The sequence below is a fragment of the Meleagris gallopavo genome, chromosome 6, assembly GCF_000146605.3.
Source record: "Meleagris gallopavo isolate NT-WF06-2002-E0010 breed Aviagen turkey brand Nicholas breeding stock chromosome 6, Turkey_5.1, whole genome shotgun sequence".
Lineage (NCBI taxonomy): Eukaryota > Metazoa > Chordata > Aves > Galliformes > Phasianidae > Meleagris > Meleagris gallopavo.
The window spans coordinates 39,894,933-39,919,254 of NC_015016.2; the positions used below are offsets into that span (position 1 = coordinate 39,894,933).

At 40.9% G+C, this 24,322-nt stretch overlaps 1 protein-coding gene across 4 annotated transcripts; it reads right to left on the reverse strand.

Moving 5' to 3' along the window:
- Window positions 1-543: 543 nt before the first annotated feature.
- Window positions 544-22,894, reverse strand: ENTPD3 (ectonucleoside triphosphate diphosphohydrolase 3). 4 transcript variants are annotated; one of them, XM_010712911.3, is made up of 12 exons: window positions 22,721-22,894; window positions 22,261-22,412; window positions 21,619-21,676; window positions 20,439-20,559; window positions 16,036-16,153; window positions 13,102-13,252; window positions 12,182-12,341; window positions 9,954-10,184; window positions 9,289-9,561; window positions 9,082-9,192; window positions 7,203-7,340; window positions 544-5,146 (listed from the first exon to the last, which is right to left on the reverse strand). In XM_010712911.3, exons 4-12 carry the CDS (start codon window positions 20,556-20,558, stop codon window positions 4,913-4,915), a joined length of 1,536 nt encoding a protein of 511 aa, XP_010711213.1. In that variant the 5' UTR covers window position 20,559; window positions 21,619-21,676; window positions 22,261-22,412; window positions 22,721-22,894; the 3' UTR covers window positions 544-4,912. The 4 variants fall into 4 exon arrangements, with proteins under 4 accessions (XP_010711213.1, XP_010711214.1, XP_019472090.1 ...); XM_010712912.3 differs by lacking the exon at window positions 21,619-21,676; XM_019616545.2 differs by having other exon boundaries at window positions 20,439-21,676.
- Window positions 22,895-24,322: the final 1,428 nt, after the last annotated feature.

Sequence of the window (24,322 nt, forward strand, 5' to 3'; positions counted from 1 at the left end):
GAGCCGCTACTGCGCATGCATGGAGGCCGCATTTTGCTATCCCGACGCAGCGCGCCTGCGCAGAACGCCTTCCCCAGCTCGAGGCCGGTCGGGAATGGCGGCGTGCCAATACGCATGTGCGGTGGGCGGCGCGGGTGCGCGCTCGGGTGCGGTGCGGTGGTGGCGCGGGGACGCATATGTTGATGCAGACGTACATGTGGTTCACATTCTGCAGGATTTTATTCTGTAGGCATTAGCCACAAACGCGCTCCGGGAAAGAAGAGTGCAAGCAAAATGCAGAGCACTGATGGAAAATAGGTGTGACCTTTATTCTGCTGTGTCTTCTGTCAGCAGTGAGAATAAAGATTCCAGTTTAGCTGTCTAAAGTGGGGTCTTTATTGTTTTTATTTCTAGAAGAAATCAGAGCAAGTAAATAATGTCGTAGAATCCTCAGAGTTGGAAGGGACCTTTAAAGGTTGCCTAGTCCATCTGCCCTGCAATGAACAGTGACACTACAGCTACAGCTGCTGCTCAGAGCCCCATCCAGCCTGACCTTGGATGTCTCCAGGGATGGGGCATCCATCACCTCTCTGGGCAGCCTGTGCCAGTGCCTCGCCACCCTTACTGTAAGAGACTTTGTCCTCATTTCTAACCTAAATCTCCCCTCTTCAAGCTTGAAACCACTTCCCCTCATTCTGTCGCAACAGACCGTGGTAGAGTCTGTCCCCGTCTTTCTGGTAGCCCCCCTTTAGGTGTTGAAAGCCTGCCGTCAGGCCACCTCAGAGCCTTCCCCTCCAAGTTCTCTTAATTGATGTATTTATTATGTAAATGCCTGGGGAACTGATCATAAAAACCTTTACGAGCACTTAACAGCATCAGGTATTTTTGAGAAGTTCTATCCAGAATACCACTATAACATTATATATCATATGCTTTACAGTAGCAATATATTAATGCACGTATTAATGTTGTTAACCAATGCTCTCGATCAAGTCAGCCGAAGATGCTGTCTTTTGGATTCTTCCATTCTACAGTGATCTGGAAAAATATTTCTCCTTTTCCTTATTTGATGAACCAAATCTCTGAGGGACTTTGTAAGAGGAAGGAAGGGGGACAACATAAACCTCTGGAATTTTTAACAGCCTTTGCATGTTTTATGGCAGATACTCAAATGTCACTCCTGACTGTGCTGATGACTTGGGCTGTGCCTTACCATCAAATAACAAAAACATCTGAGAGCACAAATGCGGTCGTATGAAAAATCATTGCCAAAGCAATGATGGAATTACAGCATCAGTGGAGAAGGGAAGAGCAATTGATGTCACCTACCTGGACTTGTGCAGTTTGTTTGACACTGTCCTATATGACATCCTGGTCACCAAAATGGAGAAAAATGGATTTGATGGATGGACCACTCGCTGGATAAGGAACTGGCTGAACAGTTTCACTCAAAGAGTTACAGTTAACAGCTCAGTGTCAAGTGGAGACCGGTGACAAGTGGTGTTCCTCAGGGATCAGTGCTGGGACAGGTGTTATTTTTGGATTTACAAAAGTTTTCTCTCTTTTGTAGACTTTTAAAACTCTACAGTTAGCCGGCAGAAATGTTGCCAAGCAAGCAACTCTAGATACGGCCCATGTACTCATACAGCATTGTATATTGTACACACAGAAGAAAACACTGGTAACTGAAGGTGAGCACTATTTTGAGACATGGCTTCATTGCCATCCAAGTGAATATAAATTGGTACTAAAATAACAGAATTTTTAAAATGAATAAAAACTCCCCGACTTGGGACATGATTATCACACTGTGGTTTTATTTACTTCTTTTTCTGTCCTCTGAACTTACCAGTGTTCAATTATACCATGCAGTAACAGCTACTGCTTTCTTTTGCATGCTGCTTTAAGAGAAGTTTGTCACTTTTGCCCACCCCTCAGTGATGCCTGCAGGCACATCATCTCTTGTTGTTTTCTTCTGCTTCTCCACAGCTGAGATTTTGCTCTGTATTACACGCTCCTGCTCCTGATGCCTGACAGATCTCTTTCTAAACAATCTGTATCATTACCTACCTCAATATCTGGGAAGTTCCTCTCTTTGGCACACAACCTTTCAGATCTGTATTACAGCAGTGAACCTGAAGTAAACCCTAAACATGTCAGTGTCCCTGAAAGAAATATTAAGTGTTCAAAAGTAGAAGTTGTTCATATGTATTGTGTATATATATATATATGCAGATTTATATGCATATTAAAAAATAATAATTGAGAGTGGCTTGGTTTAAGCCACTGTTGTTTCCTCATTGAGAATATAGAATATAGCACTGTCCACTCCAGAAACTCACAGATGAGTTCTACAACTTGCAAATTTATATCACAGAAAATCATTTCAGTCTTCCTCTGCTTCTAATAGGAATAATCTGTCTGCCAAGGGGAAAATACTGATATTTGCAAAAGATGGGGAAAAGAAAGTACAGTTGGCTTAGCTTTTCACAATTTATTTGTATTAATCTTTGTAAGCAAGCAGTAAAGAGTACAAAAAGATAAATAAGCTGTAGTTTGCAATGTTCCCAAATCCCGTTCACCTCATTGGCTCCCCACCACATCTGTTCAGTGGTAGATGTGGGGAAGTTACACCTGCTGATCAGGTTCTGACTCATACCTGGGGGAGGATTTAGTCAGAATCACATCTCCATTGCTCCACCTCTCCCCCAGAAGTAACCACGACAGCCAGGGACAGCCAAGCTGCCCGTGTCCGAGCAGTACTTTTTACCTCTGACACTGAATGGGGATGATGCTGCTGACTGGGAGGAAGCTGTAAGCTGCAGTGGTGCAATTGGCTGACTGAAGTTCAATAGTTTCAGCTTTCCTAGCTAAAACTGACAGGAGACATAAGACTGAGTTCTTAATCGACTGGCTGTCATACTGATTCAGTAAAGACATTATATACATAGGGAGAAGAGGGCACAGATTGTGATTCATGGAGAGAGAGATTCTTTGAATAGGCACTGGCTCTATCCAAGTGTATCTGTAAGTCCAAGTGAATTTTTAATAATTTCACTTCTTTGTTAGCTGCTCATGGGCTTTAGCCAGTGAGCAGAAGATGCTGAATATGGCAGTCTCACCTTTGGTTTACACTTTCTCATACCGAAAACTTCAGTGCAAGAATTGAATAACCATCCCTTCAGAGAAGCTATGATGCAAGCAAGGGAAACTTCCTGCAGAGGGAAGCAATCCTGAGAGGCTGGAAAGGGAGGAATATATTAGTATGTTGGCAGCAGCTATTTGTAGGACATTTGGGGGAATATGGTGGGTGAACAGAGCTCCATGTAGGTAGTGAATCTGGGCAAAAGGAGATGGCGGAAGTTGGAAGAGAAACAGAGATGCTTTTTCTCTTCCTGCAGGTCCTGAACAGCACAGCAATTCCCTCCTTCTGCCAACTCCAAAGCCCTAAGGATATGTCCCCCTCATACATTCACAGATTATGTTAAGGCAATACGAAGAGGAACAGAGACACTGTACAAAGGGAGGAGATGGCAGACTTTGCAGAAGTCTTTTCCAAGGGCTAGTTCAAAAGCCAGCTAAGGAAGGACAAAGCTGCACAAAAGACAGACAGGGGAAGGAGGAATTTCCATGAAGGACACCTTGAGCATCACGTAAATTTGTACTCCAAGATTTAAGTGGGTAAGAATTAGAGGTTTGGTGCAGAATGCCTGAGCTTTAAAGGAAGGCAACTCTTAAGAGAATGAAGGTAGTTGTGTTCCCAGTAAAGGTTTGGAGTCAATGCCACTGACAAAAGCATCTGCTACATATATCCCAGTGCTGCTGAAAGAATGCTGAGGCCAGGACAGTAGAAAGGCTGATAAAGACAGCTGAAAACAGCAATTGTGACTGCAGCTTTGTGGTCTCAAACCCACCACATAAAGGCAGTTCTTCTGGCCTGCAGCTTGCCTCCTAATCCTCTTAGCCTTGAAGGAAGAGCTGAAGTTTTTGCCTACTCACATTAGTGCTTCAGAAGATCCAAGACAGTTGAAATAATATGTACGTGTCAAGCTGGTACTTACTGTATCTGAGATTAGGAGGAATACGGTCAGGACAAGAAAATACCACAAATGTTTGTCATCGTTATTACAGAAAAAAAAAGGACCCTGAAAACTCTACAGGCTTCTGGAGGTAATTATGATACATTGAAAATTAGGTTCCATTACTGAAAAGATTTTACTTCCGCCTTCAAAGCGAATCTAAATGTGCCATAACAGAGGCATTCTGAGATCTTTGTAGAGCTAAAAATATACTCAGCTTTAAGATGGGCTTGACAGTCCTGAAAGATGTTGGCAATGTTTCACACCCTAACATGGTGGGGATCAATTGTTTGGAATGGCAATAAAAACAACTCGCTCCCAGCTGTGCTGTTCCCATCAGCTCATGTGATTACCCAGTGTTTGTTCCACTTTCAGAAGCTGGATTGTTTGGGGGTTCTGTGTCAGCAGCACACACAAGAACAGCCACTATGTTCTCTTCTCTCACAATTTCTACTGACTCATTCTTAAATTTTATCGTAAACAACCACTGCCATTGATCAAATACATCACTTATCAGATGGCACAGAATTAATGGACAAAAATTCATACATATCTGACAGAAAGACTATAAAAACATGAATAAGCAAAGCAGCATGCCTGCCCATGCTTTATCTTGCTTCAGCTATCAATGCTTTACATTGAATACACTAATTTTACAGAAGCAACTGCCAAAATATTTCAGAAGCACTCCGGTTTACCACATCACAGACTCCTTAGTGCCTCTTGTCTCCTTTATTTATGCTTCTGGTCTTTTCAGAACTTTTCACCTGTCTTTAACTATGTTTTTCAAATATAAAGTTCTATATAACTTTATAGGATTATGAATTTTTTGGTCAGTCTTCAGGTAAGTTTTTTCATTCTGGAGTAAATACATATTCCACATGACTGATGACCTTCTGATTACGTGACACAATACACAGGTAAACAAGGAAGAAAAGACACAACAGTGCCAGAACAGTGAGGAAGATGAGGAGCCCAGCAAACAAAGAAGGTTTCAGAGGTAACTGGATCAGCTTGCCTTCTGCTGGAATCATGTTGGTGAGGCTCAACATGTAACCAAGGGACCATGCTATGCTGCTGTTACCAACCTGAAATACAGACAGAAGAGTCCTATTCCCATGTACTTTTCAGTCAAAGAAAAGAGCTGAACTGCTGATGCTGGCAACTGTCTCCTAAGTTATCAAGGAAAATTACCTTTTTTTTTTTCAGTTCAAGAGAATGCTAATAAAATTGATCACAAGGGTGGGTGATATACAAGCAGACAGCCAGTTGTTATGGGCTTTTATGTACATAAAACATATTTTTAAAGAATCAGCACTAGTGCAAATTCTTAGAATCACTCTCCTGTTGTAGCCAAATCCTAGGACGTTATTTAATTCAAGTAAATAAAAAAACTCACAGTCCAACTGACATGAACAAAGAGGAGGCTAGGGTAAATTTAATGTTAATGATCAACTTTAAGCAGTCCTACTGGTTGTAGGAGACTACGAGGACCTATAATATTTGGTCATTTTTATAGTTGTGTATATTCTAATATCTTTTGTTTACGTAATATAGAAAAAGCTTCAGCAACAAGAACTGAAATACAACAGATTGAGCAAAGCACTAAGATGGACTAAGTTGATTCTTCATTGACAAAAGAGGGAAAACTTCTCATTATGGGGTTCAGAACCTTTGCAAATCATCTAGTTCTACATAGGCACAGATCTTAGCATTGTGTTAAGGTTCTTAAGCTTTCACTAACTAAAAGCAAATATCCTTTTATAGCATGGGCCAGAAAAAAATCTCCACACTTCTCAGTGTATGCTCTTGGAGGCAACTGTGCTGTTATTTCTGGGATAGCTAGTGAAATTAGATGTGACTAGTTTTAGCTCTTTGAGGGGCAGATCTGATTAAGATGTAGTCTTTCTTTTGGACTTTCACAATTTCCCTGGTGCAAACTGTAGGTAGCAAATAAGCCTTTGGCGTTTCCATTTTGCTCAGTATTTTTATGGTCTTGCTAAGTACAGAAAAATATTTCTGGATTTGGTTGCTCCCACCTGCAGGGGGCAACAAAACATATGTTTAAAAAAAGAAAAAAAAAGATCCACTCCTTACAGGTCCAGATTAAGATCCAGAGTAAGCTTTGCTGATTTCCTGGTGGAAGGGCTAAGTCTGATTTGATTCTTTAGTACACTGGTAGTAGAGTATGACTGTTTAGAAAACATTACTTATGATTACTTATGATTTCTCAGTGAAAGCTTCTCAGCATATCTTGCATTTAAGAGCTCTCTGCATGAAGATCTATAACCATTTATTTGTTGTTTTTGCACACAAGTGCCAAAAAATTTCCAGACTCAGTGGAGATCAAGAGACAACCTAGGACAAGCTTTTACAGTAACAGAGAGGAAAGGATGCAGTCACAAAGCACTGCAGGGTCTATATTTCCTGATGTAACAGCCAGGCTTACATAGTGGGCAATGCCTTCTGAACTGGAAACAAGGATTTCTTAGCAGCAGCTTTAGAATGAATATATACTACTTCATCCCAACTATTCTAGCTTTTAGGAGGAAAATCAGAGGTCAGAGAGTAGTGTACATATTGCACAAACATGGTTGTACACCTTCTGTCTGCCATATCCAAGCCAACAATCCATCAGTATAAATTCTTATTCCAGAAAACCAGATTACAGCACAGGTGGATGTGCCATCTGAGGATGATGGCTGCCCTAGTTGCTTCATCCCCTGACTACAAACCATCTCTGCCCATTTGCCCAAGGCTCTGGCAGCACACAGAAAGGTTGGAGTTCTCCTGTTCAGCCCATCAGGATTAGCTCACTGACCTTGACTGGAGAAGAGTTTCAGGCCTTAAGTGAGCCAATACTTTAACTGGGACAAGGTTAAAAATATAGTATTATTTGATATTTGTCTCATTGTTAATGCTTTTTAAAAGAATGTAGCCAGCATCACCAAGTAATGATGCAGCCTCTGGAACCAGGCTGAAATTGGTAGTGAGGCTTGAAAAGTGGCTTTGTTTTATGCATAACATTTGACAATCATCTATAAAGGTTGTTTACAACCATAATATTTTTGTAGGCTGCTGCATCTTCTGTTTTCTTCTAGACATTGTTGGGTTAAAATTTGTGAAGAAACTATTATTACTCACCTCCTTTTGAAAGTGTATCTGTGGCCAATTCCCTGCATCAAAGTTGTAGCCATGTACAAGCAAGTAATAAATAAAATTGGCTGAAAAACAGTAGGACCTCGTGTATATTTCTTCCGATTTAGGTAGCATAAACTGGAGCTGAAAGCACAAAAAAAAAAGCAAAAAAAAAAGTAAACCATAAAAAACAATTAGTTTGAGAAAAAAAAAAGAACCCAAACCAACCAGAATACTTTGGATTCTAATTAAAATGCATTAGAAACAGCAAGTAAAATTGTGGACAACTAGAAGGAGATTTAGAGTGAAAACATTCTGATGGTAAGACAGCTTACGTGGTAAAAAATAATCAAAATAAACATAAAACTGTACATAAATGATCAAGGATGTTATCGTTCCTAAATTTTCCATGTCATCTTTATAGTGTGGTTAAAACTGTGGTAGTAAACCACAGCCACAAATCTCTTTAAGAGGATCACAGAGTGCACCTTCTGTGTGGCAGTCAGCTACGAAGCTGCGATGATGGTAAATTAGAGTAGGAAATGCAGCAAAATGAATGCAAAACAGGGAGCTAGTTTGGTAATGTGAGGGACTTCCCTTCAAATTTAATATAGGTCTATCCATTTATCCTAGTTTCACACTAACAGCTGAGATAAGAACAGAGCATGAGGAGTATCACAGGAGTAGAAAAACACTGAGTTAAACCTCCATCAACAGGACTGCTCTCTGGATGTCAGTTTTGACCTAAGATGCTCATTTTGAAGATGAGTATCAGCTGGAATCCACAGACCCAAGCAAAGTGCTTTGAACTCCCAGTTCCAAGTCCCATCAGTTACAAGAAGAGCAGTGTATCACAGAGTACACAAAACATCCTAGACAGATGAAGTAAGCTGGAAAATGAAAACCTACTGGGTGAAAACAGTGCAGAAAAGGTCATGGAATGCCAGTTTACTTTAGTAATTTTAACAATTTTTTACCTTTTCCTCATATGAACTCTGTGGGGACAATAGTGAAAAATCAGTTTGCCTTCCACCAGTACAAGTTCTTCACAGTCAAAGTTAGCTCCCATTTAAGTCAAATTACGGCTATGCTGCATCAGCTCTGTTGCACTGTGCACTTGCTGATAAATGTAGAATACAACTGTTTGCTACTAAGTGCTTTGAATATATCATGATACTACTGACAGTCTGTGGGATCAAAGTGTGTTGTTAATAAATATCTGGCTAAGTTTTAAGTTTAAATTGGCCTGTTTTATCAACCTTCTAAATGCTTCCATCATGGCAGTCTCCAATTCCCTGGAATGAATAAATTTACACCAAGTATGAGGGCTGCTCTGAAAGTATCACAGAATCACAGAATGCCAGGGTTGGTAGGGACCTCAAGGATCATGAATCTCCAGCCTCCCTGCCACATGCAGGGCCACCAACCTCTCCATTTAATATTAGACCAGGCTGCGCAAGGGCCTCATCAAATCTGGCCTTGAACACCTCCAGGGACGGGGCATCCACAAGCTCTCTGGGCAGCCTGTTCCAGCACTTCACCACCCTCATAGTAAAGAACTTCCCCCTCATATCCAACCTAAATCTTCCCTTCCTCAACTTAAAACCATTTTCCCTTGTCCTGCTGTTATCTACCCTTCCAAAGAGTTGACTCCCCTCCTGTTTATAGGCTCCCTTTAGGTACTGAAAGGCTGCAATGAGGTCACCCCATAGTCTTCTTTAAGTAATGCCTCTGATTTGAAGCATGGTGGGAAAACAAATGTTAATACTGACAGAGACCTGAAAAGTTTTGAATACTCGAAGAGTCCATTTTCTTTTTATATCTCATTCACAGATACAAAAAAAAAAAAAAGAAGAAAGAAAAAGAAAAAACAAGGCGCACTTACCTGGGCCCAGCTTTGTGAACAGAAAAACCACATACTTGAATTGAAGTCAGCTAGAGAAAAGTGCCCAGATAAATTCAAAGCATTAATTGTATAGTAGAATCCTGAGAAAGCCTATAGAAAAGGAGCAGATGAAAGGCCTGTTACTTTCAGAACTACTGAAATCAAAAGCAAGAAAGTTCAAAAAGAAATGCTGATTTGAAAACCTACCACAAAATTCCCTTTAACTTTTGGCTGATGGATTCCATTGAATGGACAGTCCTCCTGGTTTCTGCAAGTAGTGAAGTTAAACAATAATGAAACCATCTCTTGACACAGACCTGGGTCTCCTGTTCCATGGAAGATTACGGATTGGTTTGGGTAATAGTTTGCTGGTCTCAGGGACTGTGTACAAAGACTGCCACAGAAGTACTTCATTGTTAAGGCAGTCTCGTAATTCCGAGGGTAACATGGATTATTCACACTGGAACTGGTGCTTGACTTCTGAAGAAAAACAAAGACCACTCACAAGCATGAAAGACTTAATGTGACGATAACTACAGAAATCTTTTTAACCCACATACACGTGTTCTTGATCTCTTCTCTGTCATGGCTGAGCACTGTAATTCATATGGACTCTTTTTCTCAAAACCAGCAAAATCAGCAAAACGCTTACAGAACCTGTTGAGCTTTTTTTGTCTGATGTTACAAAACTCAGAGCAATATTTAATAAATATGAAGACCTTTGAAACCTAAGTGCTTTTTGGCCACAGCAACACAAGCTTTTACTGGGGTCTCCAAACTCCACCAAAGGGAAGAGACCACAACCCTAAGAACCTGCTTACACAATTACTGAACAGCTACAAGAGCAGCATAGCAAACAGTCCTAAACAGACCTGAAGCAGCAATGCTAAAAGCCTTTTCTCAGCTTCATCTCTCCCATAACACTGGAAGCTGTGAGTGTAGACATTGTAGTCGTAACCATACAACTTCACTTGTATGGTGTTATTGAAGTTCTCCTGAGAGTCCTCTGGGATAAAAGAAATTTGAGTGGAAGCTCCTCCGAGATCCAGTGCACCCATGGTCTCTTTTCTGTATGGATGGACCCATGTCCTCCAAAGGTTTCTCTACACATAAAAATAAAAACAAAGCTGATTAGAAATATCATCTGATTGTTCTCCCTTCAAGTTCTTCTACTTTTAACTTTTTTAGATTTCCCCTCCCTCTCTGTCCTTCACTTTTTCCAGAAAATCTTAGCTCTGAGGAAAACATGCAGATGTTGCTTTTAGGTAATGAGAATTACTCCCACAGAGCAAAGAGTCTGAAAGATGGAAAAAGTAATACAGCATAGCTTTGAACACTGAGGACAGCACAATAATCAAAGCACTGGACTAGTGTGATCAATATCTATACTAGAATGCAGGAAATTGAAGTCTAGGTACCTGGGAGATCTGAATGGAATTAGCATGCAAATTTGCTTGTTTCAAGGCAAGATAAATTGTTAAAGGAATAGAATACTATTGTATACAGGAAAAGAAAAGAGAATGAAAGTAGAGTAAAATAGAAATCAAAGGAATGTGAACCCTTAATCTGTACATTTCCATCACTGAAACTGCAGTGGCAATAAATCTGATCCATTCAGTTGGCATTTTTCCCTGTTATCGAAAACATCCCCCAAATTCTGCATTTGATCTACACAGTCACTGTGCAGAATACCTTTTCTGTGTTAATAATTCTCTCCATGTTTACTGCAGTATAATTTACTACGGATGATGATGTGAACGTAAACACAAGAAGGGAAAAGAAACATGGGCTAGCAATCATACTTATGCAAAAAATCTACAGTGATAGATTTCTCTTAAGAGCCCATGGGAGCATTTCACTCCTATCTCCAGTCTTCTTATAAGAACAGTGAGAAGCTTCTTGCTCCTATTCATTATAATCCACACTTCAGTCTTCACACAACTCTGTACTAAATTGGCTTCTAAACATCTAGCATTCTCTTCAGTAGTCCTCATGAATCTGTCATATGGAAATTGAGATCTTCAGTATTAAAATTCACGTGGTAGGAGACTGACATCACCCCAAAGTTCATGAAGTCATTTTTGTTGCATAAAATAAGAAAAACCATGCCAGAACATGTGATTAGAACTACTATTTAGTTTTCTTAACTCAGCAGGAACCAACAACACATTCACCATGAAGTATCACTTGGATTGCCAACTCCTGCTTACTAATTTCCATGACTGAACAGGAACCATTCTACCAAGACAGTGAACAATACTCAGAGATCTGGTTGGAATTATTTTCAGCCTAGCAAGACTATCTGGAAGAACTGCAATAAATGCTAAGAGCAGCACACGACTGCCATGAAAGCATATAAACAGTTGCAGAAAAATACTTCCTGTTATGAAGTGCCTGCCTGACACTATTACAACTTCAAGGGACGATGTAAGCATGTTTATGTTGCTATCACTATGGACAAAATAGGACGATCCACTAATTGATCTTCCCTCCCAAGTATAGGTGTGACAGTTGATGTCACAGCCTGCAACTTTTCAGCAGTACTGTAATGAACTGTATCAGTGATTTCTGGCCTAGCTGAGGCATATTGGGCCACATAAAATTCACTGCTTAAGACGACTGTCTTTTTTAGTTAAGACAAATGAGCTAACATTGCCAACATTGCCAAACAGTTTGGAAACTCCTAAGCTGCGTAGACTCTTCACCAGTAGAGCTGCAGAGACAGCACCTACCTGCAGAAGTCACAGAAAAGAAGGTGGCAACATCCTTAATTGGCACCACTGTCAAGATGGTCAACACTTGTCACATTTGAAAATATCATTGCATACAGGAGCAGTGCAATTTCTGTTTCTCAGTAAGGCACTGATGTCATTTATGGAAGAGCCCTGTTTAGTGGATCTACGGTTTTACCTTTCCCAGGTCAGATTCCTGTCACATCTTTTCATCTGTGCTTCCTTTGTTCAATCACTACCACAAGACCCTGTTATATGTTTCACTGTGAAATAAAAATTATAGCTATGATGTTTTAACAGGCATTTCCTCTCAAACCTTTCATTTATAAGAAAGAGAACAGTGAAAAGCATGCATTTTTTCCACACACCTCTAAGAAATTGCCCATTAAATAGTTGGCTGTTATCCATCCATACACCCCTTCCTCTGGCCCAGTTATGATATGCGCACCCCTAAATCGAAAAGGTTGTGCTCTGAAGTAGTTTTGAACGCTTGCGAGGACTTCGTTGGCTGCTGTTTCATTTTGCAACCTAAGCAGTTCACAAAACATGAGACACTGAGCATCTGGAAAGGCAATTTCACGTTTAGTCTTCACTGCCTAGCAGCTCAAGAAAAGCCTTACAATCACCTAATAAAAACTGACATTGTTTTAGCCTAAAGGGGATGCTTATTATAGGGAACAGCCAAGGACCCAGCATCACCACAGCAACTCACCCACTATATACAAACTTCACTCTTTGTCATACAAGTTCATAAGTATTTTGTCTCAAACATACTCTTTTCTTAGTGAACTGAGTGCTTACATGATATCTGTGGGCTAAAACAGTCCTGAAATCTTTCTTCTCATTCTGCTTAGTCAGAGACCAAACATATAAAAAAGTCTGTGCCACAGCTGAAGCCACAGACAGACCCCAAAAGCCACATTACATCACATCCACATCAAGAAAACTCTGCAGTGTCTAGCTTTTTTGCTGCCCTCAGATATGCACAAACATCATCTGTTTACATAGCGTTGGATTTTAAGATAGCTTTGAAAGAGCGAATTAAAATTCTGCCTTCTACAGAATAAAGCAAGGATTTATTTTCAAAGTGGTACAAGAGAGGATTTTCATATAGCCCTGCTTTCTCTATTAAAAAATAAAATAATTGAATTCGATTGGCTGGGCTCCATTTCCTTTTGAAATGACCAATTTCCAGTGGACAGAAATGTGCCCAGTACGTTTCTCATATTCTTTCTTCACAGACTGCTATACCAGTACACATGCAGAGGAATTCAAACTTCCACTGTACCTCAGCAGTCTCATGCCAGCTGTAGCCCCTAGATAAATTGAAGTGCTCTTATGTAGATGAACTGGGATTCTCTCCTTGACTTTATTCAGGCACTCATCAAGGGGTTTCGCAAGGGCTCCTGTGTTATGCTCATAACTGGATATACCAGGACCTAAAAGAAAACAAGTAGATTGACTGCATTCTGCTTTGCCAAGTACAAATTAACCTAATTAAGCAAACAGCTGTTATGACAAAGAAGCTCCCACTTCCCTCTTGTAGTTGCAAACAACAGAATGGTTGAACTGTGACTATTTAAGGAATAAACAACGTAGTGACCGTCTAAGCTGTGTGTGACAGAGAAGATATCTGAAACTTCTTGATTGTATGTGTATGCATGTGCACGTAGTACCATGCATGCAGTAAGATGCATATAAGAGCATAACCATCTAATTCATAATGACAATATTATGTGAGGAAAATAGGTTTATTCACAATGCTATAGAAAATAAGATGTCTAGTGGATGTGAAATTTCTCTGATCTATTAAACTACAGCACATACCTCTTCACACATATTAAGACTAAGATTTCCTAAACTTTTGTTTTCCATAACTTTTGTGGGCACCATTGCACCCTTATAGCTCATTGCTTTCAACTAAAATAAAAAAGCTTCTGCAAGGAATTGCTGTTGAAATTCCAAGACACACACAAAAATGACTCTTGATGTCACTGAGGTACAAGTTTAGGTTGGTGCATGTACTACTGAGAATTTTACAGCTTTCCAAACTTCCAGTACCAGAAATGGGAGTCAGATTGTGCTACATGATGCATAACTATCTGAATAATTTAAATGAAAGTCTTTCCTCCCTTACAACACTCCAAGGACCAGCAGGACCTCAGCTTTGTCAGGTTCAACTTGAGTGTAAATAGAAATGTTCCTTAGTAAAACTCCCTAGCTGAGGAAGTGGCGCATAGAGAAATCCAGGAAAGCAGAGGAGCAACTTTGTTTCACATCCACAGCAGCTGTTGTTGCCTCACACTCCCCATGCACGTTTTTTCAACAAAAGCCTCTACTCCTCAGTGTTCAGAACAGGCAGAGCAGGTCACAGGGCAGTAATTTTCCATTCTGGACAGCCTACTTTGCTGGTGATTAGAGCCTTACCGGGACAGACTACCTGCACTACATTGAAAGGTTTTGATTTTGGGCTGGCTCAAACAGACATGGCAGAGTTACCTAATAAAAGATGACATGAAATTACAAGAACACTACAGAAGTTACAAATTAGTTGATTGTTTGACTTACAAGTTCAGTAAGTTTGTACAAGTCTACCTCTAGGTGGGGCCCAGAACCACCCCAGCAATTTAAGTGGCTAAGGCTACCAACAGATAAAGAAACATTACCAGACACTTTTGGCACTGTACTTCTCCACCTTAACCTGAGGAACACAACACATGAACCCTGTCTCCTCCATGCAGAGGCACCCAAGACTAGAGCAGTGAAACGTGCTGATTTTGTACACTGGATGATAAGAAGTGCTGTGGTTGACTCTGGTTAAGGCCCCATGGGACCCAAAGAGCTCACAGCAATTTGGACTCCTCTGTTTCACAATATTTTGTTTACCCAGTTAAATTCACAAAATAATTCCCTGTCCGTTTTAGAGGAGAATAGGAACTGCAATTTTCTCACTCCAGAACTCCTACAGGCAACATTCTGAATGAGTTAAGACATAAACAAGCGGAATGTACCCCCCCCGCCCCAGCAAGCAGGATGCCACTCCTGCAGCCTGTAAAGGACACATCACCAGGCATGTGACAGTACATTTCTTCTGTGCACATTACATTTGTCTTCCTTCCTTTGTTGCATTAAAATTATCTATATGTATGTTTAATGATGATGACAGAAAGATCGGTGCTGTTGAGAAACTATTCCCTCCTACTCGTCTCCTAGTCACTTATGAACCTCTGAAGTTACACCTCTGACAGGTATGTGAAAGTTTGGTATCTTTGGAAGCTTAGCCAACTGTCTCTGACATTTCTTATGAAGTAATCTACAGCAAACTGCTAGAGCACATACTTAATTAACCACACTGGAGTCTAAGCAAAAGTCAGTACAGTTTAGTGTCCTCTCTCTGAGAGGAGCCAGTGTAAAACCTTAGACAAAAGATGAGGCAGGCAGCCAGTGGTGGTTGTTGAGAGAGATCTTCAAGCAGTCCAAAAGTACTGGTTTTCCTGTGGCAAAGACCTGCATATTCTTATTTGAAACAATCCTGTAGTTTAGCTGTTTTACTTGATAATTTTATTAGACTCTCCCTTGCTATCTAGAATTGACAAGCTCTTCCAGTTCTTCATGCCTTTCATAATTCCCCGTCTTGTCTCTTTCAAAGTAATTACAGAATAATTCCAGCTGAACTGCATAGGCCTCATTTCTCTAGGAAATCTGACTCAATCCACAAAAGTGTTTTTAAAACACAGCTAATGCTTTTGGAAACTAAAAACTAATTTTTTAAACTCCAGTGGCATAACTGACATTTTTGCTCTCATCAATGCCAAACACCTAACTGGGGCTAAACTTCCAGTTCTTCTCAGAGGTTTCTTATTCCAAACTGTTTTTAAATATATCTTATACTTTCCTTTTGAAAGAAATTATTTCCTATTGAAAGAAATTATTATTGCTAAGCATTTAAAGACTCTCTGTAATCAAATTCTGACTGCACCACTCATACACTACAGTGGAGTAAGCCAAGTTTAGCTATAATTTTCCCTCTGTTGGAAAATAGCGCACCCTACCATAGCAACAGTTGGAGGACTGATGCTGACAGACACAGATACGGTCTTAACAGTTCTTGAAAGGAGGAAAAAAAAAGGAAAAAAAAAGTAGGAAAAAAAAACAAGTATAAGCTTCCAGATAACCTTTTCCCAGAGGCTACAAAAAGTAAGGAACTGCTATCTGAGCTCACCTTTCACATCACACTTGAAGGTTTGGCTCACTACTCCCGTATCATTTTCTTTTTCTGCTGGCCATTCATAGACATAGACTGTAGTCCGTGAAGATCCAGCATCAAGGACTATTCCATACTGTGGAGAAAAAAGTAATAGGTCACATCAAGAGACAAACAGTGACATCTTGAACACCCATATGCAGCCATACTTTTTCAGATCATCAAACTAAAGTGTTTGAAAGTGTATGCACAGTATATTTACAAGAGATACATTAATTCTAGTGTTAGGTGCTTAGACAGGAATCTAACAGAAAAGCACAGAATAAATCCGGGTGTAAAACAAACAGCATACTATATATCCTCAGTAATGAATTCAGTGAAAATGAAAAACACTCATCTCCTTTCAGCATCAGGTTTAAAATCCATGCTTGACACATAGATAGCACTGTGAATTGCTTTCCCATTACCCCAGCAAAACTCACTGGATACTGATGGGTTTGATACCAGCAGAGCACAGGCTTTAGATTCAGGGATACACAAAGGATCTATAAACACACAAACAAGGAGGTAGAAGTGTATAATCTACAGATAGAATGATGAAACAAGTCTGGTTCTTTTCTAGTTGTGCAATAAAAGTTTTCCTTTGAGTGGTTAGGCAGTCCACCTGAGAATCTGGCTCTGAAAATAGTCTATGCCAGAGTGCGAGACAACAGGGAGGAAAAGAGAATCAATACTACTGCATATTTATGAAATAAATGAGAAATATTAATGAAATATTATACAAAGTCACTGGGTTCTTCGAAGGATTAAAGTGCAGGTTTTTCCATCTCATTCCACTGCCCAGCAGATCAGTGTTAACTTCTTTCCTATCTTTTGTAGCAGCAGAAGACTATGGCAACTGAGAAGGCAAACTGACAAAGGAAAAGCAACGAGGCTGCACCTGGGGTATTATATCCAGTTCTGCCCTCCTCTGTACAAGAGACCTGAACATATTGGAAGGAGTTTAGGGGAGAATCACCAAGATGATCAGAGGTCTGGAGCATCTTTCCTGTAAGAACAGACTGACAATGCTGGGACTGTTCACTCTGTTGAAGAGGACATTCAGAGGTGTGAATCTGTATAAATTCCTGAAGGGGTTCCGCAAAGAAGACAACACCCAGTGCCAGGACAAGAGATAATGGGCACAAACTGGAACACAAGTTGTTCTTTCTAAACATCAGGAAGCAATTCTGTGCTGAAGGTGGTGGGGTACTGGCAAAGGTTGCACAGAAAGACTGTGGAGTCTCCTCCCTGGAGATCTTCAAAAGCCACCTGGATACAGTCCACTCTGGCTCTGCTTGAACAGTGGTTGCACCAAGTGACTCTAGAGGCCCTTTCCAACAGAATCATAGAATCACAAGGTTGGAAAGGACCTACAAGACCATCTAATCCAACCATCCTCCCACACTGTTGGCTCACATTCAACTGAGCATCAACCAACACCTCCAGGTCCCTTTCCTCTTCACAGTCATCCAGCCACTCAGCCCCAAACCTATAACGCTGCTTGGGGTTATTGCGGCCAAAGTTCAGGACCCGACACTTGGCCTTGTTGAACCTCATCCCATTCACCTCAGCCCAGTGATCCAGCTTATCTAGATCCCTCTGTAGGGCCTCCCTACCCTCAGGCAGATCAACAACACCTCCCAACTTGGTGTCATTGCAAACTTACTGATGATAACCTCAGCTACGCTCTAATTCTGTGAAAGCAGACTTGTTTTGCTTTTCCTCTTTGCTGTCCCCAAAAACAAGTTTAGCTGTTCCCTCATCAAAATCATCAAACTGGTAGGAATTGCATAGTGTAGGGTTCATTTCTCAGTGAGCTTTTTTTATTTTAAAAAAGACAGACGGAGCCTGACAGTACTGAAAAATGAGAGCCTCCATCTGGCTGCAAAGCAGTAAAAGCAGCTGGAGCAGGCTAATTTATTTCATCATACAGCCCCCCTTGGATGCCCCAAATCTCCAAGAAAGATCACTGCTTCAGGTGGCACCATTCAACTTCTGTACATCATTAGTTCTTAGTTTCCCACTGTATTCCTACAAGCTCCTGTTCTCCCAAGAATTACCAGTGGTATCAGTCTCTAGTCTCTAGTCTGTTTCCCAGAGGATTGCTAGATAATGAAAATTCCATTCATGTTTACTCAGATGACATTCAACCTGATCAACTACAAGGTGAAAAGTTCCACAGATACCATCAATCCTCTGTGCTGTCAGGTTCCATTCAACCACTGTTTTAGCAAAGACACTTTAAGTGTATTCCCCTTCCTCAAAAGACAGATGAGCACTACAGACACATAATATAGTAACAGTAAATTTACTCAAGGGCTATTAATTAAATCTGGTCACAGCTTGGAATGCCAAGCAGAAGCTTTTAACTTAGCTATGCTTAGTGTTATCATGCCCAAGTAGAGCTGGGAAATAATGGAAGTATTCTTACCTCCACGAACTATGAAGCTTTTAGACCCATTTCCATCCTCCTGCTGCAATATTAATCTCCACTTCCCAGCGTACTTCCCGAAGAACAGATTTGCATCCCAAAGAATAGCGGTACAATTATCTGAACAAATGTGTAGCTAACAATTTTATCTTCTTCTCTTCCTCTCATTTCTCCTATACAGCCTCTTGTTTTCTTCATAAAAAAAGATAACCTTTTTGAAAAGGAGTCTTGGATATATTTCAGGGTGACTCATGAAGCTCCTTAGATTTTTGTGTGGTCCTGTGTGGAGCCAGGAGTTAGGTCCCTTCCAACACAAGATACTCTAAGATTCTATGATAAGGCCATTTACAAAAAGGAAGGGTTTTTTCATCATTTTACCACCATCTTTAATTTTCATCAACCACAAACTTGAGGACACTGCCATTTCCATGCTCCATCATATCAACTAAGTACTGCAGAGTTTCACAATGGCACACCACAGTCCTTGCTCTGTTCCTGAAGAATTACCTCTTGCAAGTATTTTAGTAATTCACTGAAAACTATTCAGTAACTCCAGAATCAAACACAGAGCCCTCCATATAAACTACAGCTTTCTGCACAATCAGGCTTACAGTCCCAAAAGAAATCCAAAGACAAAGCATCTGGCAGAAGAACTGCCAAAATTCCTCCGGAACCAGGCATGAAATTGCTGTGACTCAGGAAGCAGACCTCCCCAAATAAACCACCTCCAGATAATCCAGGTGGATCTAATATTTCCTTGAAGAGTAAAGTAAACAACTTAGTTGTTCTGAATTGAAACTAATGACAAACACAAGTAATGCATAGGCTGTACTTTAGATAGTGTCCTTGGCCTACATATCAGTGCAGTTTTGCCTTGAGCAAAAGCTGTTAGGATGTAAGACTGCTCCAAGCAGAAATTTAGGTCAAACAGGAAGTAAACGTGAGGCACTGTGTCCATGCAAGGTTCCAGCACACACACCCTGCCACACCACACCAACACTTAAAGCTGGTATCAGAATACAAATTTCAGGCCAAAAACTGATTCAGACAAACCAAAGATTATCATAATCCCATGAAGTGTAGTAAGCTATTAGCCTATTGATATTACTATGTGAACTACTCAGATAAATATGTAGAGGGAAAGGTAGAAATGACTTCAAAGAAGTATCTGACAAATTGTCTATGCTTGTAGCTGTAAGTAAAACAAAAAACTGGACTGCATAGCATCCCTAGAAGGCCAATTTCTATAGCACTGTCTTCAGTTCTCTTTGAAGAATTCACATGCATAATCCAGCAGCATAAGGCAAAGCTTGAACCTACTTCTCAGATTACTTCAGTTTGTCTTTTTCAGTTTGCTCTGTTCCTCCTTATGTAGCTAACTTCGCTTCTCTTAATATCTAGCAAGTCCCAACATATGGTAAATCAGAACATGCACTCTTGCAGCCCAAATGCTTTATGATCCACAGCAGTAGTTTGCAATGATTTCAGTAAGAACTTCCTAAATGTGATTGAGAATAGAATTTTAACTCCAAGAAATACCTGAAATAACTTTAAAATAATTTTGAACAATCTGAAAAATAATTTACAATTACTTCTACCTTCAGACAAAAAAAAAACCGACAATGGCTTTTTTTTTTAATTGTTTGGCCTTTGTTTAGCCTTTCAGTCTTGAAGGCGGCATTGTGTGATAGGCATCACAGACATCGAGTGGAAAGGAATCCTTTTCCATCTTTGCCACTGTAATCTTGGCCAATTCTCATTTGCCCCAGCCTTAGTCTTCCCGTTACAAAGACATAATGAACAATTAATTTGTGGGTATAAACACACTTGAATTACTTCATAAAATAGTATTTAGAAATGATGATTATTAAATATCAATTCCAAATACTGGTCTTCCTTACCTATTCCTTATCTATTATTTTTACTTACCTATTTCTTACCTACTTACCTTAAGGCCTGGGGAAAGAATCTTTTGCTGATTTATCTGAATCACTGCAATAGCAATGATAAGAATTATACTTAGAAGAAGGAACACTTGGGCAACAACACTCGGCGTTCTGGTAAGCATCCTGAAACAACAGAAAAGGCAACACTTCAATAGTGTGAAAGGATTCAGTGATTGTGTACAGTACCTGAAGCTCTGAATCATTTAAGACTTCCCATAAAATCTCATTTCCTCAACTAGATTATGCTACATGAAAATTCTCTATTCTACTTAAGAACTGCTTGGTGTTTTGCTGTCACCAACTTGCCATTCTCTAGAAGAGGTGTATGTATATTGTCTTATTCAAGATGCATGAGTTCACCCAAACTGCCAGTATGCTCATTTCCCACAGTGTCTACATGTAGATGCATGCTGACCATCTCCCATTGCCTCAGGGAACAAGGCCAATAGGCAGGCTGAGACTAGCACACACTCAACAATCCCATGCATACCTGTAACCAAATCACAGCCACAGCCATGTAGGCATAGTGCTGGTAGCTGCTGAATACAGCTCAGTGTTCCTATCAGAGACACAAGGTCACGGCCTGTACTAGATACAGGTTGCTTCAGCAAGAAACAAAGGGAGTTTTAAGAATACTAAAGTAGACATCTTCTAACTGCCAACATGCTCATGATTTAGATTCATGTGTATGCACATATTAACATAGGTAATACCGAAGATTCTTATACTTTACAGGGGTTGAAAACAAAAGAAATGGGAGGTGACAAGCTTAGTTTTCAGAGGAAGAGAAAAAGGAGAACTTTCCTGCCTTTCTCATTTTCAGAATCCATTTGTTTTGCCATCAGGCTAGCCTGGCATGATGTATCCTAACTCCCACCTCCTAATTCTTCTATGTTGGTGGATACTGTTGGCTGTTGAGGGCTGCCTTGTTGTTCCAGCAGCTGTCAATGCCAGCCTGTGCAAGGACAGGAGGTCAGACTAACTGTGTGCTCCAGGGCCACAGCGCACTGGGTGAGTCTCACTGTACCTTTAGCACATTGCCTGTTTCCTTAGCTCCAACGAGAGCCAGAGGGCTGAGGAAGAAGGATAAAGTGCTCCTTTATACATCTTCCATATTCCAAGTGCCATGAGTTCTTCAGCTTATGTTAGCTATAATTGAGAAGTGACTGAAGGAAGACTTACCTACTTGCAAACTAGTTTGTTAACATTCAGTCCTAGATCAAAGCACTGACATTCAGAGCTGGAAAAGGTAAGTAATTACCAAATGAACAAACAAACAAACAAACAACTCTGGGCAAAGCATTTGAAAAATTTAAGCATTGGTAAGAGCAAGCAATAATCATTATCACACTACTGACACTTAAAAATACCCCATCATCACAGAATCACAGAATGGCCCAGGTTGGAAGGGACCTCAAGGATCATGAATCACTGACCGAAAGATTTTCTGCTATAACTTTTTATACAAGGGACACTGAAATGTGGGTTTGTTAAGTTCTCATGTACTTTCCTGGTACTGGGATTTGCCTTCATCAAACACAATTTCTTATTTAACAACCTTTTTTGTCACAGTCCGTACTGAGTAAGGGAGCTGCTCATGAGACATTCATCATATAATTTTGTCCTGCTGGCAAACAGGACAACATCAGAGGAGAATAATCTGTAAATCCCAATGTAAGTGATGGCCTTTCTGTCAGAAGGACACCTTACACTCCATGATCTCTTGAAACTGTTATGCAGTGATATCTTATTATCTGAACAGTGCAAGACGTTTTATGATTTTATGTATTTGGATCAGATGTGCAAGGCTGTGCTTAACCTTACCTGGGCTCACCCAAGCCGCACAGGGGCTAGGCAACACAGCGATACCAGCTGCATTCACTGAGATTTGAAGAGACAGCAGTGAGGAAGGAGTTTTTTTTCTCCATGGTGTAAGCAGTTGTCGTGTAAGCACTTCATCAGGCCAACGTCCCGCACTTGGAAGGAAAAAGACACATAAAATTTTAATTAAATATCAAAAGGCAGTAGCATTCCATTATAAAAGCGTCGCCCCGAAGCAAGCAGAAGCATAAAGACGTACTTCTCACACCCAGGTAAGCACTATGGACCACACAGGAGCAGATGGGAGTGTCATTTTCTACAGCTTTCTTCCAGCAGAAGGAAGGCTGCCTGCCAAGAGAAGCTGACCACAGCAAACCTCTTTGTGCCCACAACGTTTTCCAAGCTCCCAGGTTAAAGACACACCGGTTTGTTCACGGCAAGAACGGGTATGCAAGAGAAGTACCTTTCTTCACACTGTAACCGGAGAGACACGCGTACGTGAGCATTTATTTCAGAAGCAATCCGCAGGTGATGGAAAGAAATAAAAAAGAAAACAACACAAAAACCCACAACAACCCACGGACGCTGAGCACCGAAGCCGCCCCACAGCCCTCCCCTCAGCGGGCGGCCCTGGGCGGGAACCGCGGGAACCCGCCTCTCTGCGCGGCCGCCACCCGGGCGCAAAACGAAAGACTTGAAGTGCAAAATCCCAGTGCGTACGCCAGAGTGGAGGAGATGGGTGCAGCCGAGGCGTGCAGCCCTCAGCCGTGCGGCACGTCCCTGTCGGCCCGGCGCTGTGGGTGAGGGCACACGTCCCTCTTCTGTAGGAAACGAGTGTTTTCTCCGGAGGGCTTTTCTCAGTCCTTATGGGGCCGTAGCCTTCCGATTTCAAGGCTGCCTTTCCACTCAGGTTCAAACTTACTGTCACTGCTTGGTTGGTAATTTTGCTGCAGGGTTGGCAGCAGGGTTAGATATGCTCATATGCATATGCAGAAGTACTGTCACATAAGATCATAAAATCACAGAGTCATTAAGGTCTGAAAAGACTTCTAAGATCACCTAGTCCAAATGCCAGCCCATTCCCCTGAGCCTCCTCTTCTCCAGACTGAGCAATCCCAGTTCCCTCAGTTGCTCCCAATAAGACTTGTGCTCTGGACCACTCAAAAGCTTTGTTCCCCTACGCCCTGGGCCCAGCCCTCCAGCCAGTTTACCTGCTGAAGAGAACATCTGTCCAGACTATAGGCTGCAAGAGAATACTATGGGAGACAGTGTCAAAGGCTTTGCTGGTCTAAGTAGACTACGTCAACACTGTTCCCTCATCCACCAGGTGGGTCACCTGGTCATAGCAGGAGATGAGGTTGGTCAAGCGGGGGCAGCCAGCACCTGTCTGACCTGCATGGTCTGCTGTAGACAAGGATCGTGCTACAGCCTGCAGCACAGATTCACAGGGAAAAGAGCTCTGCGATCAGTGAAACACTTTAACCACCCAGCTGCCATAGTTGGATTCGGGTTCACATGAAGTAAAAAACAAAAAGCACTTACTTTTTTTTTCCTTGTAATGATCTTAATGAATCATTATCCTTGATTTTTGAATAAAGAAAAGGGAACAAGGAAACATCTGCAACTTTGTGACTCATCTGTAAGGTTCCTTCCATAGTCCACTCATTGTGGGGCCTCTGCTTTACTGTTAGAATGAGATGTCATTTCTTTCTTATGATGACAACACGTTATTAAAGTTGGGTTAATGATAACCTTAATGGATCAGTTCAGCTATTGCCAGTTAAAGACAAAGCCTCCCATCCCTCCTGATTGCCCGTCTGCTGTTTCTTTCCTTCAGTGTCATTTTCTGAGACATCTTCTTCTTTCACCCACTGCTCTGCTGGGGCAAAATCTGTCTCAAGTGTCTCATTTAAAATGTCAGATGAGCTTACAGCCCCACAGTAAAGCATATTCTTTGCTACTCTCAGACATAAATATTTTGAAGTAAAAAAAACAAAGCACTGACATCCATCACTACTTCAGTTAGTTCTACTACTAACTTTTAATTGTGTCTAAAGTGCAACCT